The sequence below is a fragment of the Cygnus atratus genome, chromosome 1 (genome assembly GCF_013377495.2).
Source record: "Cygnus atratus isolate AKBS03 ecotype Queensland, Australia chromosome 1, CAtr_DNAZoo_HiC_assembly, whole genome shotgun sequence".
NCBI classification, from domain to species: domain Eukaryota; kingdom Metazoa; phylum Chordata; class Aves; order Anseriformes; family Anatidae; genus Cygnus; species Cygnus atratus.
The window spans coordinates 151,649,079-151,675,165 of NC_066362.1; the positions used below are offsets into that span (position 1 = coordinate 151,649,079).

The 26,087-nt window shown below is 37.3% G+C and overlaps 1 protein-coding gene across 2 annotated transcripts in view; it reads left to right on the forward strand.

Annotated features, from left to right (window-relative positions):
- NALCN (sodium leak channel, non-selective) overlaps window positions 1–26,087 on the forward strand; it is a 224,888-nt gene that overhangs the window by 157,573 nt on the left and 41,228 nt on the right. For both annotated transcript variants that reach the window (XM_035557055.2, XM_035557056.2), the window contains 2 exons: window positions 13,158–13,294; window positions 14,980–15,121. In XM_035557055.2, coding sequence (XP_035412948.1) covers window positions 13,158–13,294; window positions 14,980–15,121 — 279 coding nt within the window. The remainder of the gene's footprint in view (window positions 1–13,157; window positions 13,295–14,979; window positions 15,122–26,087) is intronic.

Genomic DNA, 26,087 nt, shown 5'->3' on the forward strand with positions numbered 1-26,087 from the left:
GGTTCAGAATGTAACAACAGCTATAATGGGGGGAAAAAAATTATTGTTCTGGTTCAATATGCAGTCTCTGGCAGAGGCCAATAAAGATGTCTGGGGAATAGCAGAAGAACAGGGAAGGCACACAGTGAGTAGTATTTCATTCTCTAGTGATATTTCATACTTCAGTGATACTCACTCTCTCCAGGCATATGTGGCTTGGGAACTTCCTGTGCCTAACGTGCTGTATTTTTGTTTAGTAGTTCTTGCACGTATTTGTTAAATCTGTTTTCAAATCTATGTACATTTTACCATTTACAGTGTGCAGTAGCAATGATAAATTTTACTATGCATCATGTGAAGAGATATTTACGAATCTGCCACTTGATTATTTCCTGTGATGTCCCTTAGCTTTTTTGTTACAAAGTGTAGTCATTCCAGTCAAACAATTCCTTAGTGCTCTCTCCTTCCTACAGTGCCTGTTATTACTTCCACAGTATTCTCTTTTTGTATAACTATACATACAGCTTTACAATCAGACCAAGCTTTCAGTTCACTGGGTAAGTCTATTTAAAGTGTCCTGCATTTGCAAGCACATTTGGCAGTTTAACTAACACATCTTGGAATAAGTCATATTTAATATCCATTGCAAAACCTCTAAGATTTTTCTAAGCATAGGATAGAATTTCTGTAACACCACTTCCTGGAAATTGCATTTTTTTAACATGAAATACAAACATCTTGTCAATAACAGAAAAAAATATATATTAGCAAGACGGTCTGAAATAATCAGAAGTCCTGCCTCCCTGCATTCAGGTGGCTTACTGATGCTGTTTTTCAGGGAGTCCATCTTTTTGCCTCCTCTGTGTCTCCATTTCCTCTCCTCAGATGTATTTTCTGGCGAAGCAGCTTAGTATTTGAAAGCAAGCTGTTTCTAGGGGAAGTCCAGGCCATCCAGATACAGTCATTATTCATTCAGAAGATAGTTTGGACCTTACTCCTATTAATACTAAGGAGTGTCACTATCCTGGCAATGCAAGCATCATTTTGGCAGAGCTATTAACAACTCCTTTATTCAGCAAGGAGCAAAACCATATTCACACTTGGTGACCCAGTTGTACCTTTAAGTGTGAATGGGGTTTTCTTTTCTTTTTTTCTTTTTTCTTCTTACTTTTTTCTCTTTTTTTCTTTTTTTTCTTTTTTTTCTTTTTTTTTCTTTTTTTTTCTTTTTTTTCCTTTTTTCTTTTTTTTTCCTTTTTTCTTTTTTTTTTCTTTTTAATTCCACTCCTCTCCTCTCCTCTCCTCTCCTCAGGATCGCACAGTGAAGAGCTAAAAGGCAAAAAATCAAGGTATTCCTAATCCAGTCCTGATAGGGCTGGGATGGTCAGAACACAGAGCCTGATCCTGGTGCCTTTCCCCAAGCACCACCAGACACTCAGCAGATCTAGGAAGATGCCAATGACAGTTTCAGCAGTAGCATCGAACCTGCCACTTCCAAATTTTGGGTGCTGAGGTTTCATCACTGAAGTAGGAGTTTCAGCATAGGGATTTTTTTGTGAACATATTGTGTGAACAAGGTGTTATAATTGGTATATCTAATTTAAACACCCTCTTGGCATGACATTATGTATATATATATATATATATATATGTGAGTGTGTGTGTGAAAATCAAGGAGCTTTTTAAAGCCTAGTTAGATTACTTGCCTCCAGAGTATTATTATTCTGAGGATAGTGCTAGAGGTAATTCCAAATGGGAAATAAATACAAAATAGAATAAAAATGAAAAATTACCTTTCCATTATATCTGATGCCATGTAAATGGATTTTTAACAATTGGTAGGAAAGATAAGTATTGAGCACATTTTATTAACATGGAAAGTACAATAATGGTTCCAAACTGAATTTTAAGTACTACATAATATGGATGAAATCCATCTTATCATCATAGAGGGAAGATACTAGGAAGTTCAAAAACACATGTTGGTCCTCCATTCACAGGCCATATACAGAGTATTTAAAGCAGTGTTATTTTAAAACCTAACAGAGAATGTTTCCATTTCTAGAAAACAAGCTGTCCTTCCAAAACTGAAAAATGTGGTCAGCTGGAAAACTACTTGTGCCAGAGTCTTTACTTTTGAGTAACTAAAAAAATTTTGAAAGTCTCCTTGAAGGTTGTAGCTTCCACCTTTGTTTATTCCACCTCTTACCTCATCTACCATCTTTTTTTAAAAACAGTATAACTGGATCATAAATTCTGGCTTATATATTTCTGCCCAGTGGTAAAATAAACATCTGGGTGTTATTTCAGAAGTTGCCACTCCCTGGTATTTGCAGTACTGTATTATTTGTCAAGAACACACATTCAATTTAAGAGGGTTTCTCTTGGAGGAAGATTTTATTGTATCAGATAAGGGCCTTCGAAAATTCTAGTCGATGATCATAGTCAAAGCACACACTTTTCAAGGAGGAGAGATGGGAGTTCGATTGGCTATGAATGTGTGAATAGCAGTAACGAAAATATAAATGTAAGCTGCTGCTGCTTCATTTTATATCACTAGGGAAGAAGATACTTACCTAGCTTTTATATCACCATCTAATCTTTATTTTTTATTTCATTGATACCTAAGAAAAAAATGCAAGTGCTTCCCAGTGCACATAGTGATTCTAGATGCTCCATCCTCTGAAGCAAGGGACAATCCTGTTGGTCTTTGGAAGGAAGGAGAGGGCTTGTGTAGCATTGCTCATTATTTTGATGGCAATTGCAAATCCGTGCTGTATTTGCTTTGGGGTTCATTTGTGTCATGCAAGTTTGCATTGCCTTTTCTGAACTGTCTTAGGCCCATAGGAGCTTGTGGATCTGTGTACTTCTGTAAACACTGTAGACAACCTTTGTATCCTTTGTGCACTTGCAGCCCAGAAAGCCAACCATGTCCAGAGCTGCATCAAAAGCAGAGTGGCCAGCTGGTCGACGCAGATGATTTGCCCCCTCTGCTCTCGTGAGACCCCACCTGGGGTGCTGCCTTCAGCTCTGGGGCCCCCAGCACAAGAAGGACATGGACATCTTAGAATGAGTTCAGAGGAGGGTCACAAAGATGATCAGAGGGCTGGAGCACCTCTCCTATGAAAACAGGCTGAAGGAGTTGGGGTTGTTCTGCCTGAAGACGGGAAGGCTCTGGGGAGACCTTATAACAACTTTCCAGTACCTAAAGGGGACTTACAGGAAAGCTGGGGAGGGACTCTGTCAGGGAGTGTAGTGGCAGGACAAGGAGTAGTGGTTTTAAACTAAAAGAGGGTAGATTTACATTAGCTATAAGGAAGAAATTCTTTACTCTGAGGGTGGTGAGGCACTGGCACAGGCTGCCCAGAGAAGCTGTGGATGCCCCATCCCTGGAGGTGCTCAAGGCCAGGCTGGATGGGGCTTTGGGCAACCTGGTCTGGTGGGAGGTGTCGCTGCCTACAGCAGGGGGAGTGGAATTAGATGATCTTTAATGTCCTTTCCAACCTAAAACATTACATGATTCTATGATTCTGTGATTCTATGATCCTTACAAAAATAGAAGCTTTGCATGAGATTTAATTCTTTGCTCACTAACTAAAAAAGCTAGCTGCTTAGAAGGGTGAATTCATTACATTTTTGTCGAGATTTTTAGGTTCCTTAGAGTAAGTCACTTACTTTCCACTTAGAATTCAGAGGACTTCTCTTTACAGCTCCTCAAGAATGAATCAGGCACTCTTTTAAAAACATGACGGAAGATGAGGAAGCACACAGTTTTTGCTGCATAATATCCAACAAATGGAAGCACTATTTCAGAATTAAGGGAGAATTCATGCCATATCTTCCTCTCCAAAGATGCAATCCATCATCACATGAACACAAAGAGGACCATTCCCACTGCCTGTGAAAGGGAAAAGCAGGATGCATAATTCCAGCCCCAGCTAAAATTTCATCAGCAAACTTGTATGGTAGAAAGGACAGCTAGTAACACCAAACTATCTTTCTTTTCATCTAGTCCAGCCAAGGTTTCTGAAGTAGCTTGCATCGGCCTCTGTGGCCTTCCCATTATTACTCATATAGGTTTGCCTCTTCGTGTCCTTTGTTTAAATTGATTTTATGTGTGAATTTCTGTACTGGAGAAATACTGTAAAACTACAATGAATCTAAAACTCAGGGCAGCTGTGTCAAGTAAAATGTACTGCCTCTGATTCAGAACAAAGAAACTGCTGAAAAAGCAAGGGGCAGCTCATTTGTGCAAAGACAAAGTCTTTCTTGTTTAAAGAAATACACTGTATTCTGCCCTTAAGCTTCAGCCATGATTTTTTTTCTCAACTTCAGTAATGTTTTCTCAGTGTTATGGATATTCAATTGCAGAACTTGGTCCACCGTGTTGATTACAAATACTAGCTTAAATCTAAGTTATATAAATTATACTCTCACAGAATCTAACAGAGCCCAGTAATGGTTTGAATGAAAGTACAAGTTATCAGGAGATGGCAGATACAGGCATACAACAGTGAAATTGAAGGCAATTGAAGAATTGTCTTGGGTCAGATAACTATCACCAAAAAAGAATCATAGAAAAGTCCAGGTTGGAAGGGGCTTCTGGAGTATATCAAGTTGGATATGCTGTATCTCCACACCAGTTTACTCATGATCCATCCTGTGTAATCCCCAGGACAATGCATTAATCCATTAATCGACCTATATGAATTACAAGGAATAATGTTTTTGCATCAAATTCCAGTCTTCCTATAATTTGGTAGTGAAAGTTACTTTTTTTTTTTTTCTTTGTCAGGCTGTGAGCAGAGGCACACAGATTCCCTGCAGATTGAGTCTTTTATCCGTGTGACCTCAGTACCATTCTGCATTTTTTATGCTTCTCACTGTCTGTACCTTGATAGGAGGTCAAGATGATGACTTCCTTGGTCAATCACAGCCCGGTTCTCTTCAGCTCCTTTTTAACTAAATGGGCGCTGCCTGTGGTGAGAACCTTTGAAAGTCTGTCTGTAATTATCATTTCCCAGATTGGCCCTATTTTTCTGTGAACCCAGCAGAGCAGATGAATTTGTATGTCTTGACAACATGTTGGTAAGCGCCATTTACAGAACTACCTCCATGAATCTTCCTTTGTGCAGGGTCTGAAATAGGTAAGCGGACATTAAGAGTCTCTGAATTTCTCTGCAATGCTACTTCCTTTGCTTCCCAGACAGAAGCACCCATTCAGGTTGTAATTAATCTTGCCATATGTCTTGGAAGATTAACACATTGTACCTAGTCAATATTGAATGATTCTGTTTGTACAAGAGCAGAAATCATACATCTTGTGCATTTGTTCACTTGAGAATATGTTAGTTGCTTATTCATCAGGACATACAATTCATAACAAATAATGGTGCCTAGTTGTGGTGAAGTCTCAAGTAGTTTCCTCTGATGAAATGGAGCATGTAATGCATGTTTTTATTATAATGGATATTCTTTTGTGACTCAATAACCTTTGTATGGAAACAAAGATATTTCTGCTACTTACCCCAAAAGAAAAATAATTAATATGAAAGTGGCAAAGATGCAATTTTTATGTGAAAAAGCTATTAAAAGAACAGTTAATGTATTAGCATTAAATGTATGTTTCATTTCCATTATCTATTTCACTGGGCATCACACATGTGACTTAAAGAACATACTGGATTTAAGTTCCCTGTTTAGTCAATGGAAAAAGATAAGCATGGCCGAAAGACACAGCAAACCCACTATCTGAACTGACCACTAAGAAGTGTGTACTTGTGTCTTTTGGCTATAAAGAGCCTATAACAACCGAAATGCAATTAACTAAGGTAGGTACCTCAGTCTGAAGGCATGGAGGTTGAATCTGGTCTGGTAAGCACATTCCTAGGCCTTGAATCTGGTCACTGACTGTGCAGAATCACAGATTTCATTTGTTGTTTTTTTAAATGCAATTCTTGTCACCAAAAGATAGGAAAAAAAATGGAAGAACGGCTGAAGTTTAATCAACATAGCAATGTTTGTCCAAGCTTGTAGAGAATATGAAGTAATCACTCTGAAAAAATCATTTATCTCAATCAAAGGGAAACTCTCTGACACACTGGATTCCTGTCCTCTATTAAATAAATGGACTAAATCTTAGCTGAGTTTTGCCAGAGGAGTTTTATGCCATTTGAATTGCAATCACATCTTTTCAGCAGCATTTGTTCATGAAGAACCGATAGGAGCTACAATTACTGAAAGGAAGTTATTAAGAAAACACATTTGTGAAACTTTACTCAATATCTTATTAATTTGGGAGACTTCATGCAAAATTGAGGAAAAAGTTATTTAAATGAACAATTGGGAAATAGCAATCACAGCATCCAATCATACTACACACAGCGTATAAACCCTGTGACACATAAAAGTTGTTTATAAAAAAAATAATCTTGTGCATATGAGAAATATATGTGTAATCTTGTTCCTCCATCTGCTGGGAACTTTTTCAGTTTATTTTACCCTTTGATTATCAACAGTGCAGTCTCTGCTGTGAATGCTAGCACCACTGTAATCATATTTTTTGTTACATTTCAGTGAAAATTCCCCAAGGCACCACAGAATGTGGTTAAAATCAATTTAGGTTCTGTTTCATAGTTGCTACATGGGAGAAATTTTTATTGCCTGCAATGTCCCCATTTGTTTAGGTGAGCCCAAAGGGCAAAATGCACAGTTGGTACATCTAGACTGTTAACTAAAAGAGGACGAGAGCTAGAGCAAGCTGAAACATAGAGCCCTTGTCTATGCACGCTGCTTAACTGTTTGCTCGTGGCTGGCTCTGTCTTGGGCCTCCACCTGATTTCCTGGACTTTCTCCCAGACAATGCTTTGGGAATAGTTTAGGGAATAGTTTACTTGAGTGACTGCTTTCAAAGGAAGCATGGACAAGGTTTCACCAGGTTTGTCACCTCTAAGCCACTCAGTCCTTGTCATGTTCTCCCAGAAAGCGTCATGCTTTCAGGCAAACTCACAAGTTCTTGTCTCTCTCAGAGTAGGCAGTTCACAACCCAAATTTCATAACACAGAAATGTGACTCAGGTGAATTGCACATAAAAACTCTTACTTTATTTCAGGTGCCTTGAAGAATTGGAAAATGCATAGAAATATAACTACTGTAATTATGTCTCAAGGCCATCCCAAGGGACCCAGAGAAACCGAGAGCCAAATATTATGAAGTATGATTGAAGTCAGCTGGTAGGACTCTAGGCAAGGGGTTAGGCCCTTGGCAGCCTTTTAGTTAGCACTATAGACAAACCTAATAGGATCTACATGTCATAAGTGCTGTGTTTTTTTCTGTGTTGAAAGTGTTACTTCTACCCAAATTCAACCTACTGCATTTTATCAGTATTTTTTACCTTAATTTTCAGATTGTTTTTTTGCCTTTCTATTTTCATGTTGCAGTTTGCTCAATGAAAACTGAGCTGCTTCTTCATTTTTATTGGAATTACAGGTGTAAATAGTAGTATTTTTTACATTACATTACAACTTTTGATTTCTCTTGAATTTTAATCCAATGTAGGTATAATGTGTTGGCACAAATTTATGCCAAAGCTGAGTCTGGGCTGTGAAAGCTTACCCACATACATGTCTTCTTTTAGTACAGCTCTCATTCATGTCCAAAAATTTACCAGACCTATATGGCTTCAGAGTAATAACAGAAAGGGAAAAAACAGCTCATTTAACCCACCATTCTGATTTTTAATTGTTTAATTTAATGTGTCATTTAATGCTATAATTAGCATTACTAATTACTTGGATTACATTCAGAGTTGCTGTTGACAAATCAGATGATGATAAATACGAAAATTTGAATGAGAAAAAATATCTGGAAAACCGTTGGATAGGTGCTGGTATCAGTCTGTATTGTTGTTCATCCCCTCCTGTATTTGTATCATGCTCAAAGTATGTGGTGCAGGAGCACAGCGCATATCCTACTAAGAGGGTAGCACAGATAGTGTATAGCAACTGCATTCTTCAAATATAGCCCCTAGGGGATATTTCCAGTGAAAAAATGATATATAGCAGTGCACTCTAATGTACCAAACAATATTAATTTAAAACTATCCTGTAGTGAGACCCCCTGAACTTTCTCCAACAGCTTGAACTTTCCACACTCACCATGAAAGTATTCTGGGCGGCTGGCCAGTTCCTAAATAAACTGTGTGTACATCAGTTGCACAGCGTTTAATTTTGAACATGATTGAGCTCAGCCTGTTATGAAAACTGTCAACTGAAATGACAAGAGTTTGAGCAATGCAGTACATTTCTCATAATTATTTAATTTCATTGAAATATTTATGCAATGTTTAAGTGAATTTCACAGACTACATGAAAAGTGCATCTTTCATTCTTAACGTTTTGCATGTTACTAGCTCTTCTTCCACAACCCGAATTAATTGAATAGAGAAACAAATAAAAGTTAGGAAGGGTAGATCTTACCCCTTTGGATATGGTTAACTCTGTTTTTCCTCTGGCATGTTCCCACCAATGTGTCAATGTCCTAGAAACTCAATGACTGTATTCAATTTGAGCTTTCAGTTTGCCTTGCCAAGAACATTACTTTCAAGGATGTTTCTGTCTCTAAATGCAAATTGGTGATATGAACAGAAACTCACCTTAGTTAGCTCTTTGAACTGTTAAAGTCATCACATTTATATTACCTGACCCCAGAGCACTTCAATGTCCCAGGCTGTTAGCTCCTGCCTATCAAAGAAGCTGCAGTATACACTTGAAAAGAACTTGCTACTTTTGCCCCGAGCACAATTTTGGTGATTGAGATCTGTGAGATTATAGTACTACAATGCTTTAAAATAGAAAACAATTTAGATCCACCATTTGTTGCTTTACTCATCTATGCAGGTTCTATACAGCAGTATATAGCGTGTCACTCAATTACTTTAATACAGCATATATTATAAAATTTTTAAATGTCATCACTTTAGTTTCTAAAACAGATGAGAGAGTCTTTGTAGTTGGCAGAGGAGGGATGGTTTGTGAACGGTCTTGTGCTGTGGCTCTTTTGTCCTGGCTGGACTAGTGTGATTATGTGGGAAATGCCAGCATCCTCCTGGGAAGGCTGTTATCTCCAGCTGGGCAATTGCTTTGCTGACCATCCCAGCTCAAACGTCTGACCATAACCAGTGTGGATATGTGCTAAAGAGCTGACCCTGCCCCTATTTCTCACTCGTCACTACTTGATGTCTCTTTTATTCCCCCTGCCTCTACCTTCTTCTTCCACTTTCACCACCATACTTCATGTGTTTAGAACAACTTCTTACAGGTTCTCTTTGGTTTTAAGGGCCCAGGTCTTGGTGATTTTAACAGTCACCCTTTTATAAAGAAGCCTTGAAGACACAAATAAATATTCTGTAGTATTATGTAGTAGTATGAATGAAGTCATCTGCCGTTAATGCCCTGAACTGTGCCACAGGAGAGAATCACAACAATGCAGCCGCTGATGCATCACAGTTAACAGGAGATGCAGTTCAGGGTGTTTGTGTGTGTGTTTGCTAAATAATTGATTTGGTGTAACACTGGACTAAATACCCCATTGCACAAGGGGTTTGAAGCCACCCTAACAAGCAGCCATTGGTTCTGATCCTTCCATCAGTCTTAGTGATTGGGATTGCATTTGTGTTCAATGAGAGTGGAGTGGAGCTTGCAGTTCTGTTTCCTCCAAAAAGAATCTGTTTTGCTTACCAACACAACTCACAAAATAAATCACCAAACAGCAAGTGAAGATAGTTGGGGATTCACTTCAAACTGCTTTGAACCAAATGGAGGCATGGCCATCATGTCTTTCTGGAAAAAATAAAAATAAATCTAAACACCATCAATAAGTGTACCTTTCTATCAGTTGTCTTTTGTACTCATCTGAGATAGTTATGTAAACCAGATCTAGATATCTTGGTGCCTTAGGCCTGTATCTGAATGTGTTATTCAACTGCTATTATCCAGTGGAATCCCAAATTAAGATTTCCTCTCCATCACTCCCCACCATTTAGGTACTGTTTTAATAACTTCTGATCTAGGTTCAGAACAGACAGTAGTACTGTATGCATTGTGCCATTAAATCTGCCCTTATAAACTTAAGCACCATGGAAATAGTGAAAATAGACATAAATTCCTTCTGTGGTTTTACAGGAATTGTTCTAGCAGGCACATGAGAATTTAGCCAGCCCAGGCTGACAAAATGTCATTGAACTGCTTCCAGTAGACTCTTAGGAGCTGGAGACAAGAGCCAAGCAGTACAAATCAAGCCCATGCACATTTCCTTGCTAATAATAATAATAATAATAACTAAAAAAATAAAAATCATAGAAAAAAAGTCCTGGTATTTTATTTTGGGTTTAGCTGTTGCTGGAAACATTCTGCACCATCATCACCATATTTCAACATAATCCTGTACCTTTAAAAAAAATCCTGTACCTTTAAAAATATACGTGTTTGTTATCTGTTAAAGAAAGTTGAAATGTAAAGGATTTAAGCAGCAATACAAAATGGGATGTGTGTCATGCAGAGCAACAATTACACCCTAAATGTGTAGAGAAGAATTCAGTGAAGCTAAATGCTTCACGCTCCCCAACATGTAATATTATCACAGCATGAGTAATTGGAGAGAGATTCGGTAGAACTGCTCTGACTTTAGGTTATTTTAAAGCCTGTCTTGGATCATTCTCCTGGTTAGAAGGGGGATATTTCTGTTCCCTTGCTTATCACTTCAGCTATGCAGTTCCCTGTTTCCAAGCTCTCCCTGATCTGTTCTGCGCTGAGACTTCAGGCAGCATTGCAATCTGTGGTGTGCACTCTATTCTGCGTACACTGACTTCTGTGAATGGGAGTCCATAGTTGCAAGGGACATTATTTGTCCATGCCAGAATCTGCCTATTTATACAGAGATTTCTCAGTAAAGCAAACTAGCAGAAACTCAAAACCCTTTTTTCTTCTCAAAATTACCCCCTCCCAAAGCTTTTCAACAGCACAATGTTGCAGAAAAGCCCTGGTAGATAATCTGATTCATTTCCGTGACAGTGAAGGATTTCTTTCTGCGGTACGCTGGCATTTCAAGGGTTCTGTCTCGCCTGAATCTGGAATGATGAGGCACTTCCCTCCAGAGGCCTTTCTGAACACTCCTAGATTTCTTTGTAACTATTATTAATCTTTATCCTCAGCCTAAAAATTCCCTAATTTCATCTTTTAATTCCTATACTTGGGTCACACTGTTATATTCTTGAAATAATATATTTTCAAATATTTCTTCCATAATTTTACATCTCCTCCTCTTCTTTCACTATCAGTTGTGGTTGCTGAAATATAAATATTGGTCCCCTGAAGTCTTTCATTCCTTTTTTCTCTCCCGCTCCAACTGGTTTCTGTAGCTCTCTCCTTTTTTTCATGTCTCTCTTCTGCACTGGTTTGGCTTGTCCGTGTGAGACTGCTTAAATGGTCTTCAGAACTGAATGCTTACCCTGGTACAGGCTCCTCAAAGCAGCAGAGAGAGGAGCTGTGAACTTCTGTACCATTTTTCTAAGACTGTATAATACATAACCAACCTTTGGCTGGTGCCCAAATTGCCCTTTTGATGCTGTATTGAAGTACAAGTTCTGGTTTAGTTTCTTCTCTTATTCTTGCTCTAGAATTATTTTCAGTCTTTGTTATTTCCTGCCCCTACTTCTAAATCTGTCGTCTTTTTTCTCCACTGTGGTATTTTACTCCACGTTTTAATATCAAGTGAATTTCATTAATGTCATAATTTCTTCCATTTAAGGATCATTAATGAAGCCATTAAGTAGGACTGAACATATTACAGATTTATGCGATATTCCATTCCCCTTCTCTTCTGACCCTGTGCTTTACCATTAATCATTAATCTTTGTTTGTAGCACTTCAAACAGTTTTCTATCCACTTGACAACTTGTATCCAGCCTAATATGAATTGATTTTCAGTTTAAACTGTCCTGTGGCTGGAAGTGGTGATGTTGCTGATAGCATGACAGTGCAGCAAAGCAGGTGTTCTTCTATAGCATGCTGTGAAAGCATGGATTACACAAGGCAGTGCAAATGGGAGTTAAAACTCCATTTGACTTCCTGGGCAATTCACCACAGTAAAAATCTATAGCTGATACCTATCAGCAGTATTCCCTGCAGGTGCTGATTGGGCAACTCTGTTTTAAAGTATAAGCTTCTAAGCTTGCGTTCACAAGCAGGCATGGGAAGAAGAATTAAACTTCATATCTAAATAACTAGATGTGTGCTAACTGAAATGGCACATGATATTTGAATATATAGAACTAGATAGAAATTTAATGTTTAAATTCCCATTTAACATAAATGTAAAAACAAATGTGTTTCACTGAATCCTTCTGACTTGGTCTTATGTTGTTGCAACACAAGTGAGTTGCAAACATGGTAATCACAATTCAGGAATCATATCTCCATATCAAATCTCTTTTATCTTATATAATTAGATGTATCCATTATCTGTCCACATAGGTGTATCTGCCTTTTCTGTATTTAAATGTGTGGTATTCCTTGGCATAAATGTTTGTGGATATTTACAAATGCAATGTTCATCATTAGATTTGCTGCAGCTCAGTATCAGAATTACTGACGTAGATGGATTCTTTTGAGTCTTTTGATATTATTTTTAATATTCATCTAAATGCAATTTTCCTGTTACTTCCATGTTCTGAAAGCTAGATTTCTTTAAAATTACTCCCTTTATAAATGCTATTTTCTATTGGAATATTTTAGGGCTGTCAAGAAATACGGAAAGATGTGACTAATAAGAAAAGAGCATAGATGTTTATTTCCATGATAAAGTGTTAGGGAACTGTGAAGGAAACATAGAAACAACCATATTGAATAGGGCATTAATATGTTTCATATTTTAAAATTAAAATTATTAGCAATCCTCCCATTTTATGACTTTCAGTTAAAGGCATGGTATTGTTTGGAATTTGTCAGCTTCTAGCACAGGCAGACCAATAAAATAGAGTACCAAATTTACCCTCTGTAGTTCTTTGCTGCCATCTTCTGTTTCTTTAGATAATTGCTGTTATTATTTGAATTATGAAAAACAAGGCTGCAATATTACAGAGCAAATTTTTGCTTTTTCTTTTTTTCTCATTTCCTTGTTTTTAGCTGAAGCAAAGTGAAGCAAATGCAGATACAAAAGAGAAGCTTCCACTGCGTCTACGCATCTTTGAAAAATTTCCAAACAGGCCACAAATGGTGAAAATCTCCAAGCTTCCTTCAGATTTCACAGTTCCAAAAATAAGGTATTGAAATATTCCCATTGCTAATATGCCATAAGCTGGTCTGGTGCCACAGAGCTCCAAAAATATTTAACTGTTTTGCTTATGGATGAAACAGATACTTCAGAAAATCAGAACTGAAACAGAATTAACAGAGTTGAAAGGAGCTGACATTTTTTTATCTTACTTTTACTTAAAAAAATAAAATCCTAGCACTCATTATAACATATTCATGAAAGGAACTAGATTGACTGGAACCAACACAAATAAAATATGATTGAAAACTACATTGTTGTTCTTCCACTCCCATTTGGGTTTTAGGTTCTTGGCTGAAATGGACAGCTAGCAGTCTAATCAATTCTCATGTGGCTTTTTAAAGATGAGATCAACTGGCAGCAAATCATTAAGAGTGGATAATGCAGGCCATCAAACAGCAGTTTCATTGTGATGACCTTGTCCCCTCTTTGGACGTGCACTGTTACTATTTTGCTGTAAAACTCACCTTAAGAAAGGATAGGTCCCTCGGTTGGCTACTGGATCGTCAATTAATATTACTGTTTTAATTGGTGTGGTGCCAAGAAAAGACAATTATTACAGAAGTCTAAGGGCTGTTGCTGCAGATACAGGCTGATGAGACTGCTGAAACAGCACAGGCTGGCCGAGCAGGTCAGGCTGTGCCCATACCAGTATCCCCAGTGAGCACATGCTTGGAGACAGGATGGTGTGAAAGATGGATGTCATTGTTATTTGTCTTCTGAAATTATATTACATTCTGATTAAACTCACAAGGATACTAGTACAACTAATTTGATCTGTTTGTACCATCTTATCTGAATACAAAGAATAATGCTGGTGAACAAGGTCAGGAAAAAGTGTTCCAAACCTCAAGGAAACAGTCACAGATAACTTTGTTCTTAGTAACAAAATACCGCTTAGTTATATATTGAGGGTGCTCTCCCAGTCTCCCTCTTTTTTTTTTTTAATTTCTTTCTAGCTGTGTTTTTTCCCGGCACCATCTAAACGTGATCATGCTAAATCTTTAAATCTGAAGCTATAGTACTATGTGAAACTATGTCTCCAGATAAAAATTAGTTATGACATAGTCAATTTACACTGAAAACAGGGCAATGATATTAAATTTAAAAGACAGCAAGATAAATGTTTCTTGTAAACAGAAATACTTTTTAAATGTGGCATATGTGAAGCACAGAATTGCTGAAGTGCCTTAATACTGGCATTCAAAGCAGTTATATGAACAGATGTTGTTTGAAATCTTGAAGAAACAATTTCTTGCAGGAAGTATGTTTCCTTTGGATTATACCAGCATTTGATTTATATTGCAGTAACAACTCACTGTGTAATGAGCTCAAAAGAGCCAAAAACTGCAAGAGGCACTTCAAATATTTAGCACTTTATTTGGTAAATAAATAAATAAAATTATTATTATAAAATGGAGTGAAACTATTTTCTTCAAAGCTACATGCAAGCCACACACTTCTCAATTCAGCTATAGATGCTTTTAATAAACTGAATGTAAGTTGTATCAGTTGTTTTTTTCTTCATTCTGTCCATTTATACATCTACAGGTCAGTACATCCGTTTCTCACAGTTTATCTTAGCACTAATGGGTTGTGACACATTGTAAAGAAAAGCAAATATTAACTGCTCCTGGGTTTTTAATCTATCAATATCCTCTGTTTGTTCACAAGGGAAAGTTTTATGAAGCAGTTTATTGATCGCCAGCAACAAGATACCAGCTGTCTGCTGCGAAGACTTCCTTCAGCGTCTTCTTCCTCATGTGACCACTCTAAAAGATCAGCAATTGAAGAAAACAAATATATTGATCAAAAGGTAAATCAAGAATTCACAGCAATATATGTCTATCCTCGAGTATTGTGAGGAGAGACCTCAGATTATTCAGTTTGTCAAATTACATAAAAGCACACACAAGCTAGGGCAACTGAACACAGAATAAAACGCTATACTTAATTTAGTATACTTAATTTAGTAGTCAGTTTTAGGTATCCTAAAACTGACATCATAGTAGAGCCTTATTTTGTTTGAATTCTCTCTCCTTCGACTCAAAATGCAGGATGTGATACATAGTTTTGTTCAAAGCATCCATCTTATGAACCTAATTTTTGTAAAATAGTCTTGCTGTTAATCACTGCGAAGCTAGTAGAAAATCAAAAGTTTATGAATATCACAGTGGATTTCTGAGCGTCTTGCTACTTTTACAGTGCTTTACACACTCACTGAAACAAGGTAAAGTGTAATCAGTGGAGATATGTAAAAACCTAAGAATTATTCTAGTTACTTAGAGGGCATTAACCTCTGTGTAGGCCTGGGATTTGCTAGAAAACAGATGATAAACAAACAGTTTTGAGGCTCATTGTACTATATGCTGATAGTCTCCCAGCTGGACTGGCGCGGATGGTTGGTTTTGAAAAATACCAGGACTGCTTGGAATGATGATGACAACGGTGCAGCAGCATGAGTAAATGTGTGTGACTTCTGGTACCTTGCAAAACTACAGGGTCAGAAAAAAAACTTAGTGTGTACCACGGAAGATACCATGGAAGTACATGGTTTGCAACTGAAACTCAGGATAGCATTCGTACAGGCAGGAAGCAGAGTTAGGGAAAGCAATGCTCCTCTGATAGTGTATGTAAAGAGCCTATTTACAAACAACTGTTAATTTTCTTACCTAATGCAATGCAAGAACGCACTCCTGTGGCCAGTGTAGTCTATGCCATCAGTATGCCAAAGCTGAACAGCATGGCCTGAGAGGGAGCTCTGTGGTGCAATATTCTTCAGCAGACAAGTCCATGGGAAGGAATCAAGCCTATATGGGCACCATCTACTCTAACAAGCACAGCAGAAATATTGGAGAAGTTATTAACTAGCAAACGTAGGGGTCAGCAGAACTACACTAAATATTACTAATGATGGATCTCAAACACCATGCCTGGGAAATCAGAGTACATTTCTACCACATGATGAAGAGATGAATGGAGGCCTTAAACTTGGTCTGAGCCACACACTGAACTCCACAGTGTGCAGTGCAGAGCTGTGCAATGATTTGGTAGATCTGTTCACATTAATATGTAGCTGAAGTATATTACATTGGAGTTTTAATTTCTTCTGCCTGCTGTCCACAAAAGTGAATCATTGTTGATTGTCTTTTAAGATACATGAATAAATGGCACAGTTTATTCAATGATATTTTGAAATATGAAAATAGAAAGGTACATTCTTTTCAGTTTTTCACTTCCCTCCAAGAGCAAATATGCATGATCTGACTTCACTTTTTTAATTGAAATAAGTTTTTGCAAATTGTTTTTGCACTATTCAACCTGCTTTTAGTATGTACTTTTGGATTTTCATGCCTCAAAGGTAGGATTAATGATGAGTAATATTTCTGATAAATGTAGCTTAAAATGAGGTATTTACACATTCCTATTAAGAGGGAGAAAGCACTATGTAGGATTTTGTGAAAGTAATTACTATGGCTTCCTATAGTTAGAGTTGCCAAAGCAACCTTACTTTTGTATGGACAAATCTTCTTAAAAATATCGTATCCTTAAAACAAGATTGGAATGACTGGTTGCATTTAAATGTAAACCTTGCATGTATGTAAGAATAGAAACCTGAACAAATATTTTACTGGTACCATTGCATACCAGGATGCACTCCCACTGCTTCTGATGACAGTGGCTTCAGAAATTTTTCATATCTCATTTACATTGTAGTTGGTGAAAAAAAATAGGGTAGAATCAAAAGGTGGGATTCTGCTGTCAGGTTTGACTCTTGGCTTCCTTTGAGGTGCCTGAAATATGGCTGGCTCCTCCAATTTCTTCTGGATGTAGATAGCATTTCTGCATTCCATATCTGCTGAAGTGATTGGAAGTGTATATGATACATATGTTCCCTTACTTCCCACTTCATCAACATTCTTCTTTTCTTTCTCCAAAAATGTGCAACTATATTTGTGGTACTTTTTTTTCATTCAAAATCAATCTGACCTATAATTTGTCATTATCAGTAAAACAAATCATTCTATGTTCTATTATATAACAGCTTTAGTAAGTCTTTTCAGAATTATAATTACCTACTTCCTTGAAAAGCAGCTTTAAGTTGTAGGAGGGGAGTGGATTTTCATTGAATTCTTCCTATTTTAAGGTATTTTATCTTCTCGAAATAGTAGAAAAATGTATTTATTTGTTACCCATAACCATAATGAAAATCGGTTTGAAATTATTTTCATCTACGCCAAATCAAAAGAACAGTTTTGAAAAACAGGGTTAAAAAATAAAAATGTCATCACGTGAACATTGTAGATGTTGGAGAAGGGGAGTTTTACAAAGACAGAGGGAAGTGTTCTTTTATACTTCCACAGTTGTATGAAAATTATTCACAGTATGCTGGGAAATTCCTTAGCTAACCAATATTTCAGTGATTTCTTAGAACAGGATGAAATATGTGTACACAGATAATTTTTGTGTGAGTGGGTGGACGAGAAGAAAGGAAGTTGGCAGAAAATGAAGACATCTCACTGTGATGGCTCTCACAAGAGCCTCAGGGACAGTTACAGCCAGTTTTAAGGGACAAAAGCGAATAAGCTGTAAGATTTACAACAAATCAGGTGTCTAGTAAAATACAGTTGAGTTGGCTCTTGAGCATTGGACTTGGGTTCTTAACTTCGAGACTAGAATCAGAGGAAGGCACAAACACCTCAGAGCGCTTTCATAAGAGACGTAAAACTTTTAGTAAGCCATGCTAAAAAATGTTGCAAGGAGGACGCTCCTGAACAGGTTACTTATCTTTGACCACACAACACAGCACATCACTGTTAAATTATGTTTCAAATCTGACAGGCTTATGAGATGAACTTTAAAAATGCCTGTGGCTCATTATGTAGATATGCCCATGTGCATGTCTACAGCTGTGGCACAGCAGGACTGAATTACAAAACAAAGCAAAAGAGCTTTCAATATATCCACATTGTTTATAGCTCAGACTTTTAGCATCTTCCATTTAGTTGAAATATTATAAACAAGCTAGTGCCTTTATTTCTGCATTTTTAAGATTAACTGGATAGTAGCAAATGTATTTTCTCTTTTCCATCCCCTGTATCATCCTGTTTCCTTTCACTTGTATGAGTTTTGTTTTTAGCTCCGCAAGCATTGAAGTTCATAGCTATTCCTTTTTCCTGTGGGACCAAGATCCATAACTGAGGTCTAGCTTCCATGGAAGCTCGTCCTCCCACACCATATGCCTCTCCCGCTGATTTCCTAGTTACAGCAGCAGCCATATGACAGGAGGTGATGGTCAAAAAGGGAATGCTGATCTCAAAGGTAGCCACGGCCATTACCATGGAGGACAATGAATATTAAGCAGCAGACCTCGTGCTGGATTCTGTGTTCTTTGGGGAGTCAGTGCACAGAACAGCGCACTGAGGTGACATGTTCATGATGACCTGTGTTACCTAGCAGGTGGGCTGCTGAGCTTTGCATCCGCTTTTTTTTAGGCTATTTGGATTCATCTCCAGATGTGATCCTGCTGATATCTGTTAAAGCTAGATGGGATGGGACACAAACATCAACCCAATTACAAGCCTCATCCTGGAAGGGTCTGAGTACTCCCTTGGAGATTAACTCCCCTTGGTTTATGTAGAAATCAGTGGTTTTCAACACCTCAGGGAAAGGTTATATTTTTATCTGTTTACTATTTCAAACACACATTGAACACACAAGATTGACCACAACTGTTAATGCATGTTTGGTTAGCATCATAGATGCTCCATTTGTGAGCTGCTGAGACATGCCACCTATTGTTGATAAGATGTTGTTGTTTAATGTGGAAATTTGTTTCAGCATGTCTTTTAGTGGCCTGTGCTCAGCTTCTTTCATTAACTATTCTGTTGTTGTGTTTTTGGTTTTTTTTGCAAAAAGAACCACATATATTCTGAGAGTATTCTGAAAGGAGTTCTCCTTGCAAAAGGTGTTTGTAATTGTTAGAGCTGAAATACCTTTTAGAATCAAAAACAGGGTGTCCTAAGATACCTTTCAGAAAATCATCAGGCGTGAAGACATGCTTATAAACTTTATTCCTCTTTTTTCTTCTTAGAAAAGAAACAAGGGTAGAATATTTATTCATAAATCCTTATTTCCAGAGGTGAATTTGTACTTCTTATGCTAATAAACTCATGTCCCAAGTTAATCAGCCTCTTCTGAACTTTTCTTTGGCTATTGTATTGTGCAAAGCAGAACATGGGCACAAAAAGTATAACATTCTGTTGTGTTCCTGGTTCTTCTTTTCCCTATGTAATTTGAAAGAATGACTATATCACACTACTTTTGAATACAACAGAAGCTAATAAAGTGTAATTGCACATGAATTCCAAGCAGAAGAGGGTACTTATAAACACTAAGAGTACATTTTTTTCTGAAGTATTTTTTTGCAGAACTCTGTGAATAAGTATCAACAAAAATCACTCAAACCTCATCTTATTCTACCCTTACTGAGTATCTGAGTAGATCCCCGCTCACAACTTCAGTTTCCTTGTACCTCTTGTTAATTAAACACAGCCAAGTGCTTCAGTCTTACCTATTTATGTCATTCACAGGATATTGCCAAAATCTGTCTAGTTATAACATTCAGAAAAGCCATTAAAACAATCTACCTGATAGAATGAGAGTGGCTTATGAACCTATCATTTTCTTGGTCATTACAACCTTAATTTTCAAAGGAGATGATTTTTGTCCCATGTCTACTCTTATCGAGATCTTTCTAATGAAGTTAATATATGGAAATGCATTGATGCATTTCAGGTTTTTTGAAAATTAATCAGGAGGCCTCTTTGTTAATTTTGCATTTTTCAGAGATTTTGTTTATTTTCAGATAAAACAGATATGTAACAATGTCCCTATGTTGAAATAATAAATTTACAGGAAAAGAAAAACTTATGAAGTACATTCTCATAAAGCGTTTTACCACATACATATTTCATTTGTTAATATTTTACTTTTGTGACCATGTTTCAGAGCAGAGAAGATAGAACTGCAATAATAATAAGACACTGTTCTTGTTATGGTCTGTCTCTAGCTACTGATGATTTTAAATTGTCATTCTCGCCTCTACATAGTGTGCTCAAAATTCTGCCTGGAAAAGACCAATTTTCAATTACATTCTGAAACAAAGGAAACTGGGGATTGGATACTTTGTCATTTTCAAAGTGCCACAATTCAGCACTTCTTTCTGGTATTAGCTTTCTATTTTTATCAGTTTTGCTCTTACAGATTTCAAGAGTTTGATGCAAAGTCTGGGAAGATGCATTAAAACACGGGGGGCTGATCATACCCCTCTTGTTTCTTCAATCAACCAAAATTCATACATGGCAAAATTTTTAGGGCTGATGGATTCTAACAGACAAAAGCATACATAAGTATGGAAGGAAGGAAGCGTTGATGAGGGGCTGGGTTGCAGAAAAGCCTTTCCAGTTGAGCCTTTACTCTCCCTTTCCCTGATTCTACTGAATATCCAGATCGCCTTCTCCAAGCCCTTTGATCTCTTGTTACCCACTTATCATACTCATTCACAAAAACTGATTAAATATAGTCATGATCACTTTGTTCTAGTGAAGGGAATTATATGCTTGTACAACCAGAAGTAACGTTCTTCCTTATTCCCCTGACCCAGGTTACCTCAAACTTGAAACTCTCGCTCTATCTCAGTCTTCTTCTGCTCCCAGTCCAGCCCAGACTGGCAGTACCTTCTTACCTAGAAGTGAAGGTGTGGAGTGGGGCCTCCTGCTCCATCGCTGTGCACCGGCAGAGTATATCACAACCCCATATCAGCTTGGCCAGGAGTCCTCACTTTCCACCCTTCTGTTGGCAGCCATCAGTAATCTACCCAGCCCTCCTTACTGGCCTTTCCCATGATTTCCCTGGCTTCTGCCTGGAGTAAAGATGGAAAACAGAAGAAAACAAAAGAAAACACTGAAAGTAAAAAGCTCTGATATGCTGAAGACGGAAACCCAACCATATTATGACAAAACATTAAAGAAAGGGATTCTTCTCCCTTCCTGGAGCTGCTCCCCTGTGTGTCTGAGATGGACTATTAGCATCCTCTTTAAGTCTCTGGGGTTTTCTGAGTGTGTTGGTATTAGCCCTCTCCACATTCTCAGACTTAACTGAAAAAGGTTCCTGGTTACGAAAGACCATGTAGATTTTCCAGACCAGTAATCAGCTAATTAGAAGAGCATGTCTTTCCTTAAGAAACAGGCAGCAATCAAGGTCTACAAAAGGAATTAAGACTACTTCAGGTCAATGGCTTGAGACAGTTAAGGAGATAATGCCCAATTCTCACTCAAGCCTTCTGATCAAAAGGGACAGCCCTTGACTCCTTGTGGCACTTAGCTAATGGTAGGCCACTTTCTTGACTGTTCTGTGAGCCTGTTTCTTATGTAGGACAATCTTGCCAAGGGCCAGATTTTCAAAGTCGAAATGGAAATAATTAGTTCTACTTTGAGAGAGGGATATAGATCTCTAGAGGTTCCTTGTAATTACATCCTTTATGATTCTATAAGTATTAAGTAAAGTTTTCAAAAGAGCTGTAGAAATTTCCCACTGATTTCTACACGATTTAAACATTAACCTGCATCAATTCTTTTGGAAATGTTGTTAGGTGCCTACCAACAACTTGCAGTCTTGAAGTTTGGCCTTCCAACACTCTTCAGGTTTCTCTCACATTCATTTTGATAGAGTCTGATCTCTTCAAGCCGAAGATGCATAGACAGGATGTTGTTGAACAAATAATTATGTATGCATTTGAGAGGCTACACAGCAAATTCATGTGGGCCAAAATTATCTTGTATTTAATGGAATGCTCAAATCTTGAACAGATTCAGCCCAAATAAACATTTCCTCACTGTTTCTTATAAATAACTCTAAAATATCATTTACTGTAGTGACTCTTCATATTTTCCCTAGAATCTGTACATGTTTAAATAATGATATAATACCTAACAATCTGTTCATTCAGCAACTCTACATAAACCATTAATTGGCATCCAACAAATTCCAAACTGAAACAGAAGCTTGGGATGATTTTTTTCCCCTAGCTTGGAATTTCTACCATGGTACAGAAGACTATTCCCATATGGTCCTGCAGTTGCCTATAAAAGATTGTTATTAGCAGCACTAAGCTAAAATTCTAATGTTCTTATAACACTTGAGGGATTGACTTAGAAAAGTATGTTGTGTTCTCTTTTTTTTTTCTGTTGTCACCTAAACATTTCAGAGATTTATATTTCATTATTGTCTTTGCGACCTTGTCTCCTCTTGTGTTGCAGAACACCTAGCACTTGTCTCTTCTGTCAGCTCTGCACCTGATATAAAAATAATACACTACTCACCGCAGTTTAACCTCTTGATAACACGCTATTTTATGTCAAATTCAAGTTGAAATTAATTGATTTATGTAGTGCTGGCTGCTGTTGTGCACCACATACATGTCACTTGCAAAATGAATGCATTGTCACTTGACAATGAATAGCATTTCTCAAAACTTAAAACTGCTGAGATGTATCAACTGTTACCACTTATCACAGATCTCCCTGAAGTCAGCAGTGCTGTGCCAGTTGTGGGACTGATCCGCAATCATTAGCAGTCATCTAGCAATGGTACTGTCTTGTGTTGCTTTCCTTTAAATCTTACACAAAGAATTTTCTTTTTTTTCCAGGATAGAAAGCCTAGGAATTTTACATGTACTACTAAATAAAGATTTTCATTTAAAATGTCTGCAGTACCTTTTCGAAGCAGCGGGTGGCACTTGCAGAGCAACAATGTTCTGTGCTTTAGCTGCCTTTGCAATGGTTACAGTGGTTTATTGCTTTGTCCTTGTCATTTTGGACAAATTGCATAGGAATGCAGAATTCAGATCAAGTTCACACTGACAGGAATGAGTCATTTTATCTGCCTGAAGTCTGTCCTACCAACAGCAGCAATGAAAGACGCCAGCGCTTGTGGAAGAAGCACTACAAACAGATTTCCTAATTCTGTGTCTACAGGCACACTTGTATAAATAAACTGAAAGGAATATGGGAACCATGCTGTTTTATTCATGTTTTGATAGGAGTACACACTTCCTATCTAAAATATTTTCATCGAGGAAGTATTATTGGTAGCTTGCTGACCTGTCACAGCTGTTCCTTACAGATCCAGGTAACCTCCAGGAGTTCCTTAAATGTGTTGTTGAAAACATATTTAACGGTAACAGATAATGTTAGGCGATTTCAGGATGGTGTCTTGTGCTAAGAAAAAATGCTTTATAGCAGAACGTTATATGGCATTGTTATTTATGCACTAAGTGTACTTATAGCCTGTATAAATAAGTGAATAAATAAATAATGGTTAATAATGATACACTGAGGGTATCCTCAGTACATCACAATCTATAATAAAAAAATCAGCAGGCTACACGGATAGACAATAAAATAACCTCAGTAGAGTATTGTATACTTATTTAATTTTGTATCATCTGATCAAGTAATGTGTTTTCCACATTAGCACTGCTAGTAATTTCCTCTGCAACATTGAAGAACTCGGCAGGTACCACAAGTTTTTAATTGCCAGCCTCCTACACCAGCATGCTGTATCCAGGCATTATTAAACAAAATAGTGATCATCAGCCCCATTTGCTGTTTTTACAGTACTATTGCATTTGCTTGGTGTGCTATGCAAATTTGGGAAATTAAATGGGAAGCAGTTTGGTCTCTTTATCTTATATAGAAATAAGGGCACATTTTAAAAATCTACAATAATGTTTGATTTTCTTAAACATGTTGCTATTTGACTGACTACTGAATCCTTTAAATATAATAAATGGATCATTTGTACACATCTAAAAATACTGTCTTGTATTGCTTCTTCTGGCTGAAGCAAGGACTCCTAAGTCTTAAGAGCAGTGAGGACCATAATCTTCAAAAGGTGTAATCCTTGGACATTCCTGAGCTGTATGTATTATCAGTTCCATTTTGGACCACTGAGATCCCTAGGCACCAAGGTGTAGGACCTTGTTCATGTTCATGTACTCCTGGATTAAGCAACGGGATACCTGGCTCCAGTCTAAATTCTATCACAATGGAGAGGTGGACAGGGTGATAACAAACCTTCAGACCTTCACCTAAAACTCAATCCATCGGGTATGCTCAGACCAGTTAATGCCCAAGTACATACTTCTTCAGGAGTTAGTTTCACATCTAGTCCTTCTTTGTTAACTGCACTGTCCAGAGAGAGGATTCAGCAGTCCCCAGAAGCTGAATGTGCCAGATGTATGTAATCCTTGGCCTAGACATGTTAGCAGCTTTTCTTCAGCTGTTCTTACTCGCTGGCACTAGATGGCCTGGGGAGGCACTAAATGTATCTGTACATATGCCCAGCCTCCCTATAAACTCCCACTTTTCCTGGGCACCTTCCCTTGTTGACAGCCTGGGTGAAATTTCCTTCTTGGGCCACACGCTTAATGCCAAGGTGTTTTGATATCTGTTTTAAACACCTAAAATAAGTGGTCTATAGCAGATAGGGAGCTGTAGAAATTTTCAGGAAAAATGATTTGACTCAGCTTTTCTCTGAAATTGGATGAACAAAAACTGGATTTGGAAGGAAATTAATGCTTTCACTATTTGAAATACTTTACATTTCTAAGACACGTCAACAAGCAAGTAATTGACATTAAAAATAAATGGATTACACTAGTAAGCAGTACTCTTTTTTTCCCTGATGTTTGATGCAGTTTTAATTATTCTAAGAAAATTATCTATAACAGAAAAAACAACTGAATCAAAAAAGCTGTTTTTCCCCCTTCATTATTCCCTTAAGTTTAAGATTTCTAGTTAAGTCCTAAAACAAACAATCAAACAAACAAAAACCAAACCAAAACAAACCAAAACAAAAAAACTAATATTGCAAAAGCATAGGTACTCCTGAGGTTTGGAATTTTTTTCCCCAATCTGTATACAGGAAAAAATTAATCATCTGGAATTTCAGCTCCTAATTGCTGACATTAGAAGAAAAAAAGATGTGAAAGAGTTGCCATTGCTTTCACCAGTACGAGTTATATGTAAATCCATAGTAAGGTACCATGCTGAGGTACTGTAAATAAGTTTAAACATACTGAAATATGATTTGATATATAAAATATTTACTCCTACAAAACATTTAACTGGTTTATATCATACTGTGATTTTCAGTTTATCTTGCTGTTAACAATATCCAGGTAACAGAACAATTTTTTATTATGTGCTATATTATACTAACATATTATGTTAGTTATACTATACTAACAGTGCTGTTAGTATTTTTGGAATAGTTCCTGACATGCCAATATCTTATTTTCCAAACTACATTCTGAAGTGTTCCATACCCTTTTTCAGTTTTCAAGCTGCAAGATTTTTTTAAGAAAACCCTAGAATTCCAAGAATAGTGGTATTTTCAATTCATCCGTGTTCTTACTTCCACGGTCTATACAGAGATGAGTTAGGACTTTAGAAGGGTGAAAGGGATCACTTAAAAAGGCAATTTTTAGGAAAGAGATTGTAGTTTGCTGTTACAAGTGTGACTTAAAAAGCAGTAGCCATTATATTAAGGACAGCCAGAATAAGTAACAAGTTTTAAGGTAATTTTTAGGCTTCTATTTTTCTCCACAGTGGACATCCTACCATGAATCAGAGTCGATCTAAGTCTCGAGAGAAGTTGTAGCAAAATTGTTTGTTGAATGACTCTGGATTTGTGGTATCTTTTTAGAAATCTGTAAG